Source organism: Phocoena sinus, chromosome 15, assembly GCF_008692025.1.
Source record: "Phocoena sinus isolate mPhoSin1 chromosome 15, mPhoSin1.pri, whole genome shotgun sequence".
Taxonomy (NCBI): domain Eukaryota; kingdom Metazoa; phylum Chordata; class Mammalia; order Artiodactyla; family Phocoenidae; genus Phocoena; species Phocoena sinus.
In genome coordinates, this window is record NC_045777.1 from 71,437,967 (window position 1) to 71,452,184 (window position 14,218).

General features: G+C 57.9%; 2 protein-coding genes across 13 annotated transcripts; both read right to left on the reverse strand.

Annotated features, from left to right (window-relative positions):
* Positions 1–626: 626 nt before the first annotated feature.
* LAT (linker for activation of T cells) lies at positions 627–5,290 on the reverse strand. 4 transcript variants are annotated; one of them, XM_032605431.1, is made up of 12 exons: positions 4,834–5,290; positions 4,446–4,548; positions 4,250–4,277; positions 4,090–4,124; positions 3,738–3,822; positions 3,540–3,604; positions 3,270–3,447; positions 3,104–3,198; positions 1,463–1,525; positions 1,203–1,265; positions 1,031–1,105; positions 627–888 (listed from the first exon to the last, which is right to left on the reverse strand). In XM_032605431.1, the coding sequence occupies exons 2-11, from the start codon at positions 4,546–4,548 to the stop codon at positions 1,038–1,040; spliced, it is 783 nt and encodes a 260-aa protein (XP_032461322.1). In that variant the 5' UTR covers positions 4,834–5,290; the 3' UTR covers positions 627–888; positions 1,031–1,037. The 4 variants fall into 4 exon arrangements, with proteins under 4 accessions (XP_032461322.1, XP_032461326.1, XP_032461323.1 ...); XM_032605435.1 differs by having other exon boundaries at positions 3,270–3,330; positions 3,418–3,447; positions 4,446–5,290; XM_032605432.1 differs by having other exon boundaries at positions 3,738–3,816; positions 4,446–5,290.
* Positions 5,291–5,431: 141 nt separating this feature from the next.
* Positions 5,432–13,416, reverse strand: SPNS1 (sphingolipid transporter 1 (putative)). 9 transcript variants are annotated; one of them, XM_032605425.1, is made up of 13 exons: positions 13,269–13,415; positions 12,730–13,020; positions 12,566–12,631; positions 10,652–10,788; positions 9,355–9,506; positions 9,192–9,258; positions 8,237–8,382; positions 7,780–7,935; positions 7,304–7,493; positions 6,878–6,943; positions 6,508–6,606; positions 6,043–6,214; positions 5,432–5,769 (listed from the first exon to the last, which is right to left on the reverse strand). In XM_032605425.1, exons 1-13 carry the CDS (start codon positions 13,288–13,290, stop codon positions 5,675–5,677), a joined length of 1,659 nt encoding a protein of 552 aa, XP_032461316.1. In that variant the 5' UTR covers positions 13,291–13,415; the 3' UTR covers positions 5,432–5,674. The 9 variants fall into 9 exon arrangements, with proteins under 9 accessions (XP_032461316.1, XP_032461320.1, XP_032461312.1 ...); XM_032605429.1 differs by having other exon boundaries at positions 12,730–12,934; positions 13,269–13,361; XM_032605421.1 differs by having other exon boundaries at positions 12,730–12,934; positions 13,021–13,356.
* Between the last annotated feature and the right edge of the window lie 802 nt (positions 13,417–14,218).

Below are 14,218 nucleotides of genomic sequence, written 5' to 3' on the forward strand. Positions count from 1 at the left end.
ACAAGTTCAAGCCCTGGTCTGGGAGGATCCCACATGCCGCGGAGCAACCGGGCCTGTGCGCCACAACTACTGAGCCTGCGCTCTAGAGCCCATGCTCCGCAATGAGAAGCCACCGCAATGAGTAACCCCTGCTCTCTGCAACTAGAGAAAGCCCGTGCGCAGCAACAAAGACTCAATGTGGCCAAAAACTAATTAATTTTTTTTAAAAAAGCAAGCCTTTTGAGGTCATCAAGTCCACCCCCTTGTTTTAAAGATGGAGAAACCAGGGGCCAGTGGGGAAGGGTCTTGCTCTAGACGCCCACCCAGCGCTTCCCCACGCCCTGTTTTCCCATCACCTCGGCCATCGTCTGCCACTTCCAAGGACTAACTCATGAGGAGATGCACCTGAGCCCCAGGAGTGCCAGCTGGGCTCAGAACTGCCTCACTCAGAAGGTGACGTGTCCCAGGCTTCGTTCAGTCACTCACACATACCTGGTCAGGACCCTCGGGAGCACAGAGGGTCTGCAAGGATGGAGACCCATAAACACACACACACACACACACACACACACACACACTCAGGACCTCGGACACAGCCCACCCTCACCCTGACTCCGACCCACTGGGCCCCCCAAAGCTAAGAGCACTACAGACCACAGCAGCCTTTATTCTGTTACAGAGCAGGGCTGGGGCCAGGGTGGCTTGTTCTCAGGCTGCGTCAGAAGGTGCAGAGTACTGGGGCCACACAGACGGGCCCCCGAAGTGACAATAAGTTAGGGGGAAAGTTCTCAGGCTGTCGTCAGGCTGGAGGCAGGGCGGGATGCCGAGTGGGGGCCCACAGAGCCGCTGCCAGCTGTTCAGCTCAGCACTCCCAGGCAAGGCTGGCTCCAGACCCCACACGGCCTCCCACTGAAACACAGCGGGACAGGGACAGAGGGAGGGGTACAAGGTCAGGAGGTCGGTGGCGGCCACAGGGGCCCCAGACTCAGAGAGGAGAGGGCAGGGAGGGCCCGCAGGCCCAGGGCAGGGCCGGGCCGGGCGGGCCTCTCACCGGGCCTTCAGTGGATCTGGAGATTCTCGTAATCTGGAGCTTCCTCACCCTCCACCTCCTGGGAACTCCGGCCGGCTGCGAGGGAAGGGAGATTGGTCTTCAGCTGACAGGCCATCCCGCTCTCCTCCAAGGCAGCTCCCCCAGCGTCTGCCCTACCTCCCCCGACACACACCAGGCTTGGTCCTCTCCACGGGCGGCAGCTCCTGGGACACGTTCACGTACTCCCGGCTCCCATCTGTGGGGACAGGTCAGAAGGAGGGACGGCCATACCGAAAGGGGGGCAGGCCACACTGAGGGTGAGAGAGGAGGAGCACACCCAGGCAGAGGGTGAGGAAGCCAGAGAGGGGGTGGTGGGCACCCTCAAGGCCGGAATGAGAGTGAGGATGGGGGGGGTGCGAGAGTGCGGAGGGAAGGCAGACCCCAGCCACTCACCCAGAGAGGCATCCGCGCTCTCCTCACTCTCAGGGACATTCACGTAATCTTCCCCCGACTCCACTGCAGGAAAAGCATTGGCGCCCACGCACTGTTACCCAGACCCCCGAGGCAGACACCCAGAGGCTCCCAACCGCAGCCCCCAGAGACCATCCCCACTGTCAGCCCCAGAGGGAGGCAGGGAGGGCGGTCCGGACCTGCCACGCAGGTGGCGATGGAGAGAAGTAGGACGGCTTGACCAGAATTGATTAGGGGAAACGGAATTGTGGGAGGAGAGACAGCAGGCCCCAGCGTGTCCCCCAGGCCGGGGAGCAGGGGCGGGGAGCAGCTCGGGGTGGTGGGGCTGGGCGACACGTGTGCGGAAGGAAACAACACGCGGGGCTGGGCCGAGTCAGAGGCGCCATCAGCCCTGCTGGCCCTTCCTCCTCAGCCAGGCCCGCCCTGACCCCCCTCTCCTGTCCTTGATCCTTCCTAGCGCCTAGCACCATTGACAACATCTTATTCTTTCATGTGTTGACTTATTTCTCCCTGAGGATGTGGACAAGGCAGGCTTCGGAGTCAGACTGCCCAGGTTCAAGTCCAGCTCCAGCATTAACTAACTGTGCAACCTCAGGCAAGCTACCTAACCGCTCTGGGCCTCAGTTTTCTCATCTGTAAAACAGGGTGAGGAACGGTACCCCCCGCACAGGGGTGTTGTGAAAACGGTGAATTAAAATAAGGCCTGTCATACCGTAAGTGCTGCCAAGTTTCTGTTAAATAAACAAATCATTGTACAGATGGGACAAGTGTGGGGCAGGAGGGGAAGGGACAGGATCAAAAGCCCCTGGGAATTGTGACGTTTAATATTAATAAGTTAATACACATAAAACTCTTAGTAGGGCATGTAGTAGGCCTTCAATAACGTTAGCTGTTTTAATCACAACTCTGCCTCATTAGATGTGATTATATCAGGGGCACCCAGTAAATATGATGGATGACTGAATGAGTGAATGAATGAATGAAAATAAGCACTTGGACTGATGGTCTGGGGCTCAAGAGAGAGGCCGTGAGTTGAGAATCAGGATGGCACATGAAGCCAGGGTGTGGAAGTCAAGACCCAGAGCAAGTATAGAGAGGAAGGAGAGGAATGGAACACTGAAGATCACAAGACACTTAGAAAAGCCTCCAACAGGCAGGATGGAACCAAAACGAAGAGAGAAAAGCAGCCCAAAGGAAACTGAAACAACACAGGAAGCAGAAGAAAACTTCCCAAAGAAACCCCAAAAAAGACGACCTATAATCAATATCCTTAGAGATTTACGAGATGATACTGCCTTTGTGAGACAAGATAGGAGGCTATGAAAAAGGAACATTCAGAGATGAAGAAAGGGCTTTTGGACAAGAAAGACGAAAGCATAGACTCAAAAGAAGAATAAAGTCAAGGAAATCTTGCAGACAATAAAAGCAAAAGACAAGGAGGGAGGAGAAGAGAAAAGGTAAGGAAATCAGACGATCCGAGCCGGAAGTGCCCCTATCTGAAGGACAGAAGTGCTAAAAAGAGAGAAGAGAGAAAATGGAGGGGGAGCAAACGTCCAGGAGGAGAGGGAAGAGCCGAGGGGCCTCAGCACAGAGGGGCGGGGAGTGGTCAGAAGGCCGACTCACTGGAGAAGGCGCTATCTCGGAGGCCAGGGTTGCTGGACGCAGGAGCTGGTGGGACGGCGGCGCCAGTGGCCGGGACGTTGTCAGGAAGCACGACCCTGAGGGGAGCCAAGGAGCGGGTGAGCAAGGAGCCCCGGCCTCAGCTCCCACCTCCCGCCTGGCCACTCACAAGTAGCCCTCGGGATAGTCTTCCTCATCCTCATCTTCGTCCGCATCCTCACAGACTGCCTCTGGGGTGGGTAACGACACAGGGTCAGCGGAGCCCAGGACAGGCCCCAGCCTCCTCCCAACCAGGGCCGCCGGGGCCCCTGACGCACCCTCGTTCTCATAGCTGGCCACGCTGTTGGCTGCAGAGAGGGCAGGAGAGGGAGACTGAGCTAGCTCAGAGGGGCCTGTCCTCCACCTGGCCCCAGCCCCACGGGCCCGGCTCCACGCTTACCGCCATCTGAGTCCTGCTGGGAAGACGGCATGCGGGGGGAGCCTCCGGGGGGCTGTGGGGATCTCCTGGGAATCAAAGGTCAGAGGGCAGGCTGGGGTGGGGCTCTGGGGCAAGAGGGATTGCAACAGGGAAAGAGGCCCCCAATCCAAGCAGGTGAGGGGGTAAAAAGGGGGATCTGGAGGGGAAGCGACCACTTACGGGATGCGGAGCAGGTCTGGCTGGCTCTGGAGCAGGTAGGTCACAGGCGGGTAGGAAGTGGCTGGTGGCCAGGGGGCGACTGTGGCTGAGAACACAGGACCAAGCTGAAGGAATGACTCCAAAGCTCACGCCCCTACCCTGGACGAGGCCTCGAAGGGCAGACTAACCCCCGACACCCCTGTGTCCTGGACAGGCCTGGTAGGGGGGACACCCATCTCCCTCCCCACCCCCAGCTCAGGTCAAGGCCGTGTGGGCAGCCACAGGGGGAAACCGAACAAAGGCACACACTCTCCCACCCACGCCAGGAGACGCTCCCCCCGCATCCAAGGAAGGTGACCCTCCATGTACTCACGAGGCGGTTTGATCACGATGCTACTTGGGGTCAAACTAGCAGGAGAGACACAGTTTGGGTAAACAGCTGGGAGAGGCCCCAGACCCCATCTCAGTCCCCTGGGGCCCAGCCCTACATGGGGTATTGAGGGAGACACCCAGGGCAGACAGGGCAGACTCACCCATCGGAGGCAGCAGTGCCATATGAGCCTGGGGAAGAGAGGGCCCGTGAGGCAGGAAGAGGGGGTGACGAGGGCAGACGGTGATGGAGTACGGGGCTCTCAGTGACTCAAATGAGTTAAAGAGGGACAAAGGAGTTGGGGCGTGGGGTGAGGATCCCTGTCGGTGTGTCTGGACGCCCCACCAGCACCCACTCACCTGGCAGCTCTCGGCAACGCACACACAATGCCATCAGCAGCACAGCCAAGAGAGGCAGCAGCAGGAGGCCCAGCACAAAGAGGACCAGGCTAACTGCCTCCATCTGCAGGGGAGAGTGTGGACCGGGCCTAGCTGCTCGCCGCACACCCCTCGGGGACAGAGCAGCAGCGGGGCAAGGGCCAGGCCACAAAGGGTACAGGGGCCGAGCGGGCACCAGGCTGGGAGCCTGGTGGGGGGCAGCTGCGCCCTCCTCGGGGGCTCCCTGGGTCTCCTCCCCTCAGCGGGCGTCAGCGCAGGCTCTGGAAGACCCTTGAACCCAGGGCGGTCAGGCCCTGACCTGGAGTCTGGCGCCAGCCACCCCTACACAGACCCTGTGCCCCAGCCCTACCTGCCCCTGGACTCTGCGCCTGCCTCTCCTCAGTGCCTGCCTGCCTGTGGCAGGAAGCTGTGGTGAGCGCCGGGTGAGGGCAGGAAATCATCAGGGCTCAGCTGGCTGTACCCTCCCCCTTCCCACCCCCACCCAGCCAGTGGGGAGGGGGAGGAGGCGGCCTCAGGAGCCGGCCTGGGCCCTCAGGAAGGGTCTGCTGGTCCCCGGGACAAGGGGCAACTCAGACCAGTGGGAGGAGGAAAAGATACTTGCAGGCCAGCCAGCTGCCGTGCCCTCCACAGCGTGGCTCAAGGAGGTGGCAGGGAGGGAGGCCCTGACACCAGGAATTCTGAGGCGCCCAGGGCGTGCCCACCCCACCTCACCCTGGCCGGCCTGCCAAGAAGGGTGGGCTCTCGGGGAGACATGGGCATAAGCGACTCCTGGTCACACCGAGCCAGCTCACTCCGCCCCCTCATTCACTGGCCCAGAAGGGCAGGGATTTGCCCAAGGGCCCGCAGGAGTGACCCAACAGTCCCTGGGAACCTGGGACTAGAGAGGGGGCGTCCCCTGCAATCCAGGGGTCACTAGCACCCAGAGAGACTCCAGCAGGCACTTGGGGTCTGGCTACAAACTTTATTCAGTTACAAATAGCACCGAGCCCCTGAGGCTGCTCCAGTGGCGGGGGATCCCCCTCCCGGACCCCCAGAATCCCCTCTTGGCCACCTGTGTAGTGTGTAGGAGCTGGAACATGGCCCAAGGCCCCTCCTAGAAAATGGGCCAGCCGAGGATTTGGGCCCGGGCACCTCCTGGGGTGGGCCCAGGGCCAGCTGTGGTAGATGTGCAGGTAGCAAGCGGAGACGCCTCAGATGAGCACACTGGACACAGGGACCCGGGTGGAGCGTCCTCTCTGGGGCACCACGATGCGGTCATCAGCAGGCCCGGCCTCATGCAACAGACCTGTCGGTGGGGGATCAGAGCCAGGGCTGGATGGACAGACAGACACTGGGCCAGGGAGGGGACAAACAGGCACTAGCAAATGGACGGGGCAGCAGAGACACACAGTGGGGCATCAGCTCGTGGGACAGAGAGACCCGAGGCCGAGGGAGGGGAGGGCTGTGGACTGAGGGCTGCCAGGGACACGGGGCTGGGTGGGCGGATGGATGGACAAGCAGGCAGCATCATGAAGTTAGGCAAGGAGCTGTGGACGGACAGCGGGGAGGCCCGACCGACCCTGCACGTGCAGCTGGGCCCGCCGGCGGTCGCCCTCAATGAAGATGGCAGCGCCCAGGAAGGCTGCGCCGCCCAGCGCCCCCATGAAGGCGCAGAGCATGAGCGAGAACTGCAGGGCCCGGAACTCAGACAAGAAGGAGGGGGGCCAGCCCTGGCGGAGGCGGTCGGAGATCTGCAGGTAGACAAGGATAGAAAAGTCAGGAGAACGGAGAGGAAGCCCCTGAACTCCAGGAGAATGAAGGAGACTCAGGCCTGGACCTTACCGGTAGAAATCTGACAAGACAAAATCGTGCCCACCCAGCTGAGCCTCTGAGGTGAAGAGTGCCTGGCACAGGGGACTCGGATGCCTCACTAGGGTGAGACCCTCTAATCTGGCCTGTGCTCAGGCCACTGGCCACCAGCTGGTACTGGGAATGTGGGGTCCCCCGAGCCCCATCCCAGGCCCAGCCAAGGGACCGTGCTCACCAAGCCAATCAGGTAGGGGCTCCCAGCGTCACCCAACAGGTGGGACAGCACGATCTGAAAGGCTTCAGCGGTGGAGCGTCGTGTGGGGATCACCACGTACTGGGAGGAAAGAGGGGCAGGAGACAGAGGGCGGGGACAGGGCCAAGGCTCAGCCTAGGCTGAGGTCAGGTGAACCCCAGCTCAGAGGTGTGGCTGGGGTGAAGGGCAGGGCGGGTCCGGGCTACAGGCCCACCTGGGGTTGGACTCTGAAGTCAGTCCAGGGCTGGGTTTTGAAGAAGGGGTGAAGGTCACAGTTCAAGGCAAGTGAAGTCCCCTGCCCCAACTCCCTGCTCCCATCAGCCTCTGGGGTAACCCTGGGCCACCTACTCACCAGCAGAATGTCAGCCACAATGGCCCAGTTCATGGACAGCAGTGTCTCTCCAATAAAAATGAAAATCTGGGGGATGGGAGGTAGGCGGTGAAGGAGGGGGAACAGGGGTGGGGCGTTGGTCTCATCACAAGACGAGCAAACACATGGAGGGTTCACTAGGTACCAGGCCCATCTATTAACTCATTTAACCCTCACAACACCCCTAGGAGACAGTTGCTACTATTATTCCCATTTTACAGAAGATGAAACTGAGCACAGAGAGGTTAAGTCACTTGCCCAATGTCACACAGCTAAGAATGGCCAGAGCTGAGATTCAAACCCAGGCATTCCCACTCCAGAGTTGGCTCTGACCCTAGTCCTGCCCCAGTGCACCATTCCTCCAACCTGGACCCAGAACACCCCCTTAGACACCTGCTGGCTACTCACATAGGTGGCCACGATGCTACCACGGGCACAGGCGAGGGACAGGAAGAGGAAGGGTGAAGAGCCCAGGAGGCCAGCAGCACAAACCAGCGGGTCAGCCCGGGGGTTGGAGCGGCGGAGTCGGCGGCTGATCTCCACGCCCAGGCCCACACCCAGGACCCCGGTGAGGCAGGTGATGAGCCCAAAGATGAGGCTGGAGGGAAGGGGAGGGGCAAGGGGGCTAGCCTCACCCCCATGGCCCAGAGAGAACGATCGTCCATCCCGGCCACCCTCACAACGCAGTTCTATCCAGGCACAGCACCCCATGGTTCACAAGAGGAAGGCACCTATTCCCAGACTAGGAAACTGAGACTCTGGGAGAGAAAGCAGCTTGTGGAGTCAGGATTCACACTCTCCTTGCCTGAGTCTGAATCACAGACTCTCTCCACTTCATCCCCTGCCACCTACAGGGCTACCCAGACCAGACCCCATCTGGGTACCTGTCAGAGGAAGAGCAGGAGTCTCCAGGAAGGCAGGGGGGGGTCTCCCCCAAGACCACACGGGAACGCAGCAAGAAAGCAGGAGCCCAAAGAGCCAGGGAGCCCGTGACAAAGGCCACAGCAGTGAAACCAAGGGAAGACAAGATGAAACTAGGACTGCAGACAATTAGGAGGGAGGAAGTTAGACTCCACTGAGGTATCGGTGTCAGAGACCTCTCCCTCTCTGGCTTATTTTAATAGTCAGGGCACTGAGTCTGGAGGCTGTACTGGCCTCCAGGATCTGGGCCTGTAATTCAAGCAGTTGCCATAAGGGGGCAGTGGCGACAGAATTCCTGGCCTTAGGGTAGGGCCAGCTGACAGAAAACAGAACAAAGACCACACCCATGTAAATCTCAAACTAGACCTCAGGGCCTCCCTGGGGGCCTCAGATGTTGGGTTAGGATGGAACTGAACTCACTTTCTTGCCAGAGCCCTCAGATCTTCCCACCACGAGGTGGGGTTCAGGGGTGGTGAGTGTGAGTGGCGCTCCACAGCTCCCCTCGGTGGCTCCCGTACTACCAGGAACAGCAGCAAAACAGCCAGCACTCCTAGACCTGGTGTCACCTGGGGAAAGAGTGGGCTTCAAGAAAGGCACCGACACCGACGGGGAGACACTCAACCCTGGGGGCTGAGAGAAATTGAGCGTGTATAAAAGCAACTCAGGCCCCAAGACCTCAAACACCCAGTCAGTGCCTGCTCAAGGAAGCTGAACCTGTGGTCGAGGGGAGGGGGTGACTGCCACTAGGAAGTGTTTCTGTAAACCTAACTGCTCCCTCTTTAGCAACAGCACCCTAATTTTCTTTTGGGAAACCACTTCCCCCATTTCTCTCAACCCATGTGGTTCAAATCAGGTGGGGCTTGTAACCCAGACTTTGCCAAGAGTAATGTTAAACCTCCCAGGCCTCAGTGATTGAGTCAGTGCCAGCATGTGACCCACGTTCATCTAATCAGACACCGTCCAGGACTACTGCTCAAGGATCCAGGGTGCTGAAGTTTCTAAACGGGAAGATAAACACGTGGAGCTTTCACTTGCTTGAGAAGGAAGATAACAGAGGAAAGTAGAGCTGAGAAAAGGATGATCAAATTCCTGTGACACTGTGGGAGTCCTGCATCCAGCTTTACCAGAAGCTCACCCTGGGACTTTCCATTATGAGAGCCAATACAGTCCCATTTGGGGGTTTACAGTCGTACAATGGGCTTCTATCACCTGCAATCAAGAGTTTTACCCAGCATGTGGCTTCGCAGTGAGGGCAGCTAGGCTGCCTGTAGGCTTGGCAGAGTGAGCACTGCCTTTGAAAGGGGGTGTCTGACGGTAGAAAGGGGGAGTCAGTGAGTGTACCACTAACTCTTCCCCAGGCCGTGACCCAACTCACCCGCAGAGCCCAGTGCCAGTCCCCGGCCACATCCTTCACTTTGGAGCCTGCAATGTAACCCAGACCACTGTGGGAAGCGGGTGGGGGAGGAGAAGAGACGGCTGGTCAGTCCCGTTCCAGGCAAGGCCCTTCTGCCTCCCCACCAGGCCCGAGGTCCACTCACCTGCCCACAGGGATGGCAAAGTAGAACACGCTGAGCATCCGACTCCGCTGGTCTGCCACGAAGAGGTCAGCGATGAGGGTGGGTGCGATGGTGGAGTAACTGGCCTCCCCGACCCCCACCAGGCCCCGGGTCAGGAGGAGCAGCCAGAATCGCTGGGGAACGAGATATGGGGCAGGTGGCACCCCGCCCTGCAGCCAGCCTCCCAGCCTCCCTCACCAGCCAGCTCTGGAGAGGTGGCAGGGATGGCAGGAGAGGCCTGGGTTTTAGAATCAAACCAAACTGAGCTTGAATCTTGGCTCCACTACTTACTAGCTGTGACTCTGAGAAAACAACTTAACCTCTCTGAGCCTCAGTTTCCTTATCTGCAAAAGGATAATAACAACTTGTTTCCATACCTATTGTGAGAACTGGACAACAAAAGGTCTGTTCATTACCTTGCACCCAGTAGGTACGAAATAAATCTTTCTTTCTATCTTGTCCAAACCACCCAAGACACCCCAACAGTGAATAGTGATCTTAGGCGGGGGTTTATTTGTCTACCAGAGACACCAAAGCTAACAGCAAGGCACAGTCACCCAAGGAGAGTGTGTAGTGTCCGGGGCTGAGGAGACAGAGTCCCAGGTCAGAAAGTGAGAACAGACAGAGGTGATTTCAAAGGAGCGAAGAAGCAACAGCCAGGGAGGCAGGACGAAAACCAGAAGAGGGGGTCACAGAAGTTAGAAGAGAGTTTTCGGAAGGAAGAAGTAGGTCAACAGAGCCAGAGGCTCCCAGGAGATCCAGCGAGAACAGGACTAGGAAGTAGGAGCTACAGCTAGCAACTGACAGGGCACTGCTGACTTTGGCAACGGAGGGACGGGGGCAGGTTAGTCAGCAGTGCTCAAGCGGGGAGTGGGAGGAGAAGTGCAGGCAAAATGAGAGCCTCGCCCCAGCTGCTCCTTCACCCAGACTGGAGCTCCCCTCTGTGGAAGTCTGACTAGGAAGAGGAAGACCGACAGAGGGCAGTCCTGGTAAGGTCTTTCCTGTGACAGAGAAATGTGTGTGTTTAGGTGTGCAGTGGAAGGAGGGGATGATGGACAGAAGAAGGTTCTGGAAGAAAAGGGGAGAGGATGGGGTGGGCAGATAACTCAGGCAAACAGGGAACAGAAGACGGCATGGACCAAGGGAACGGCACAAGTTCCCCGGGCCCAGTCTGCAATGACTCCAAAGAGCAGCAGCAAAGACTGATGGGGGAGTCAGGGTTGGGGGGAGGAGAGGGCGGGGGGGGAGGGCAGAAGCAGGAGCCAGTGTGGGACCTCACCTCTCTGGGGATGAAGGACGACCCCAGTGTCACCAGGGACCAGAAGGCAATGCCCCCGCACATGAGATACTTCCGATTGTACCTGTCACCCAGGTAGCCAAACACAGGTGCCAACACCATGTAACTGGAGATGAACACTGGGGGGAAGCAGAGAGTCACAGCCCAGCCCCAGTACCCCTAGCCCACCCCCAAACCAGCTCAGGGAGGGCGAAGGGGGGCAGGAATAACTCCCAACCCTGAAACTATCAGAGCTTCCTGCAAGCGGGAGTGGGGGGAGGTAGTAGTTGTCCAGCTCCAGCTCCAATGTTCTTCAAATCTTCCATTGTAGGATGGATGGCCCAGCTGACTCATGGCTTCCTCCTACCCTGGTCTGCAATGCACTTATCTGATCTAGCCTCTCCCTACCCCTCCAACTTCATGCTTATCCACTTTCCCTCTCTGTACCCCAATGGCCCAACTGCCAAGTTCAATACCACCTTAAGGCTTTGGGCACCTGCTGTCCTCTCTGGAATTGTTCTCTCCTCTCCCCTGAGCTCCACAACCTTGGCTCCTTCACCCTCAGCTCAGAAACCTTCCCAACCACCACATATCCAGTCTCTCTCTATCACAGCTACTCTGTCTTCTTTTACATAACAGTTATTTCTATAGAAAAGTATCTCATTATTAGTTTAGGTTTTCAGGGACTGTTGCCCCCCTCATGCACAGCAAAATGTTGGCTCCAGGAAGACAGGACTGTATTGGCCATGACTGTGTCTCCATCACTTAACACACTGCCGAGCACAAAACAGGTGCTCAACAAACATGTGTTGAATGAAAACGTGAAGAGGGTTGCCGAGAAAGACCTGGTGTTTTTTTTCTTTTTTTTTTTTTTTTTTGCTGAGCCACAGGGCATGTGGGATCTTAGTTACAGGACCAGGGATTGAACCCCCGCCCCCTGCATTGGGAGCACAGAGTCTTAATCACTGGACTGCCAGGGAAGTCCCAGACCTATTTCTTCTCTAACTCAACAACTCTTTAGAGATTTGCAGACCTGGACCTATGATCCCATTCTCATTCCATTAAACTTTGGCTTAAATAACTCCAGTTCCTTGGTGGCCTGGAGTGGAGCAAAGAACACTGCAAGACCTGGTTTCAAACTCCTCTTCTGCCTCGAACTTGTTGTGTGACCCTAGGCAAGTCTTAACTCCTCTCCAAGCCTCAGTTTCTTTATAAAAATGTAGATGATACTACCTACTTTCTCTATAAAACAAGAATAATAACTCCTTGGCTGATAAAGGATTAGAAGAGAATGGGGGTAAAACGTCTTGTGAAATTCTTTGGATGTTATCAGTACTTCCTCCAGGGCCTGGCACATGGTAGGTGCTCAGAAATGAAGGAAGGAGGGAAGGAAGGACAATAGGACTTGGCCTTGGCTTTGCCTTTCCCATAAATCCCAAAGTTCTGAACAAGTAAAACTCACCTCCTCCCCTTCTAGACAGCCTCTTCTGCCATTATTTACTGGGTGCCTACCATTTTCCAATACTGTACTGTGCACTTCACAGGCATTATCTCATTTAATCCTCACATCAGCCCTATGAGGTGAGCCGGGGTTATTACTAGTTCCAGCTCACAGACAAGGAAAGTGAGGCTTAGAGAGGTTGAGGGCCTTGCCTACCATCACATTAAGTGAAAAGCTGGTATATAAACCCAGGTCTGTCTTAACTGTTATATAAAACTGACTCCCTCTTTAAATCTCTTTAAATGTGGTGTCCTAATCGAACAGGACAGCCTCAGGGCAGAGCCATGGCCATCTCCTCCCCTAGCTCAGCCACCAGACCTCCCAAAAATAAGGCCCCAGGCACGCCAGCGTGTGGCCCCAACTGGGGTAGAACAGAAAGAAGAGGTGCTGTGTGCCCAGGAGGGGCCTCCACTCACCCGTCTGGATAAGGCCAGAGCTACTGTCTCCGATGTCGAAAAACTGCTCAATGTCCGGAAGGACGCCTGGGAAGGAGAAGACTCAGGATGGGCTGGCCGAGGCAACCCCACCTTCGGGACCCCGCTCCCATCCCCCTTTCTAACTTTCTCCCAGAAGTCAGTACCAGCCACGGTGAAGCGGTCCATGTAGTTAAGGAGGTTGATGTAGCACAGCACGGCCACTATGAGAGCCGAACGGCCCGAAGACAAGCCCGTGATGCGCTGCAGTCCCTCCCGGTCTGGGACTTCAGGATCCTCGGACTTCGGGTTCCCCATGGACCCAGGCAACCCCGGGGTGCCGGGCGCAGGCCCGTCGTCCGTGTCATCCGCCTGGCTGAGGAAGGGCGCGGTGTCGGACCCGGACATGGTCCCGGGGGCCGCGCCCGCCCGCGCTACGGTCCCACCGACGATCCCACCTGCGAGGGGAGGAGGCTGGAGAAAGGAGGATGGAGGGAACCCAGGCGAGGGAAGTGCGCTCGGACACCGAGAGGAGCTCGCCCCGAAGCACAGAGCACGGGGGTTGGAACCCGGGCTCTATCATGCGTCCCCGCCCCGGCAGACACACCGCGCGGAGGGACGAGTGGAACTCCGGTGAGATCAGAGACAGGAACGGGTTGAGGAGAGTCCGATCCCCCGCCCCCTCCCGGTTGAGGCCACCCCTCACCCCGGGTAGGAGCCCACCGCATTCGCGGTTGGTCAGCCCCGGCGCCGAACCACCACCACCGCCACCGCCATGTTGGCTAAGAGCCGGTCATGTGACACTGGAGCAGGGGCGGGGGCGGTGGACGCCGCTGCGGGCCGGCCCCTGACGCGACTACGGAGGCCGCGCGCGCCCCTGCGGTTTTGCCGACGTTCCCGCGTCACGTGACTGTGGCCGGTCGCCACGGTCCTCGGCTGCGTTCCCGCCGTGACAGCCGACCTAAAGGTGTCTGGGTGAGCTGTTACAGTCCTTCCCACTCTGAATCTCGGCTTCCTTATCTGCGACGCCGCTTGGCAGACTTCTTACTGAACGAGATCAAACGAGATAATGGAACCTTAAAAGATTCTGGAAATACGGTAGTACTGTAAATATCTCTAAACGTGCCAACAGACGGTTGTGTTTTTAGAAATTTATTTATATGTATTTTTTTTTTTTTTTTTTTTTTTGCGGTACGCGGGCCTCTCACTGTTGTGGCCTCTCCCGTTGCGGAGCACAGGCTCCGGACGCGCAGGCTCAGCGGCCATGGCTCACGGGCCCAGCCGCTCCGCGGCATGTGGGATCTTCCCGGACCGGGGCACGAACCCGTGTCCCCTGCATCGGCAGGTGGACTCTCAACCACTGCGCCACCAGGGAAGCCCTATATGTATTTTTTGGCTGTGTTGGGTCTTCGTTGCTGCGCGCAGGCTTTCTCTAGTTGCAGCGAGCGGGGGCCCCTGTTCATTGCGGTGCGCGAGCTTCTCATTGCAGTGGCTTCTCTCGTTCAGGAGCACTGGCTCAGTAGTTGTGGCTCGCAGGCTCTAGAGCGCAGGCTCAGTAGTTGTGGCGCACGGGCTTAGCTGCTCCATGGCATGTGGGATCTTCCCAGACCAGGGATCAAACCCGTGTGCCCTGCATTGGCAGGCAGATTCTTAACC

Bases quoted from the DNA above. Each gene is read 5' to 3' on its own strand.
- SPNS1 (XM_032605421.1), bottom strand. From the start codon at position 13,290: ATGCGGTGGGCTCCTACCCGGGGTGAGGGGTGGCCTCAACCGGGAGGG. The intron at 9,507-10,651 runs GTGAGGTCCCAC...CTCGTTCCCCAG, and splicing joins CGTCCTTCATCCCCAGAGAG to CGATTCTGGCTGCTCCTCCT. The intron at 6,944-7,303 runs GTGAGTAGCCAG...CCCATCCCCCAG, and splicing joins GTAGCATCGTGGCCACCTAT to ATTTTCATTTTTATTGGAGA.
- LAT (XM_032605431.1), bottom strand. From the start codon at position 4,548: ATGGAGGCAGTTAGCCTGGTCCTCTTTGTGCTGGGCCTCCTGCTGCTG. The intron at 3,823-4,089 runs GTGAGTACATGG...CTGTGTTCTCAG, and splicing joins CATCGTGATCAAACCGCCTC to CCACAGTCGCCCCCTGGCCA. The intron at 3,605-3,737 runs GTAAGTGGTCGC...TTTGATTCCCAG, and splicing joins CCAGACCTGCTCCGCATCCC to GAGATCCCCACAGCCCCCCG.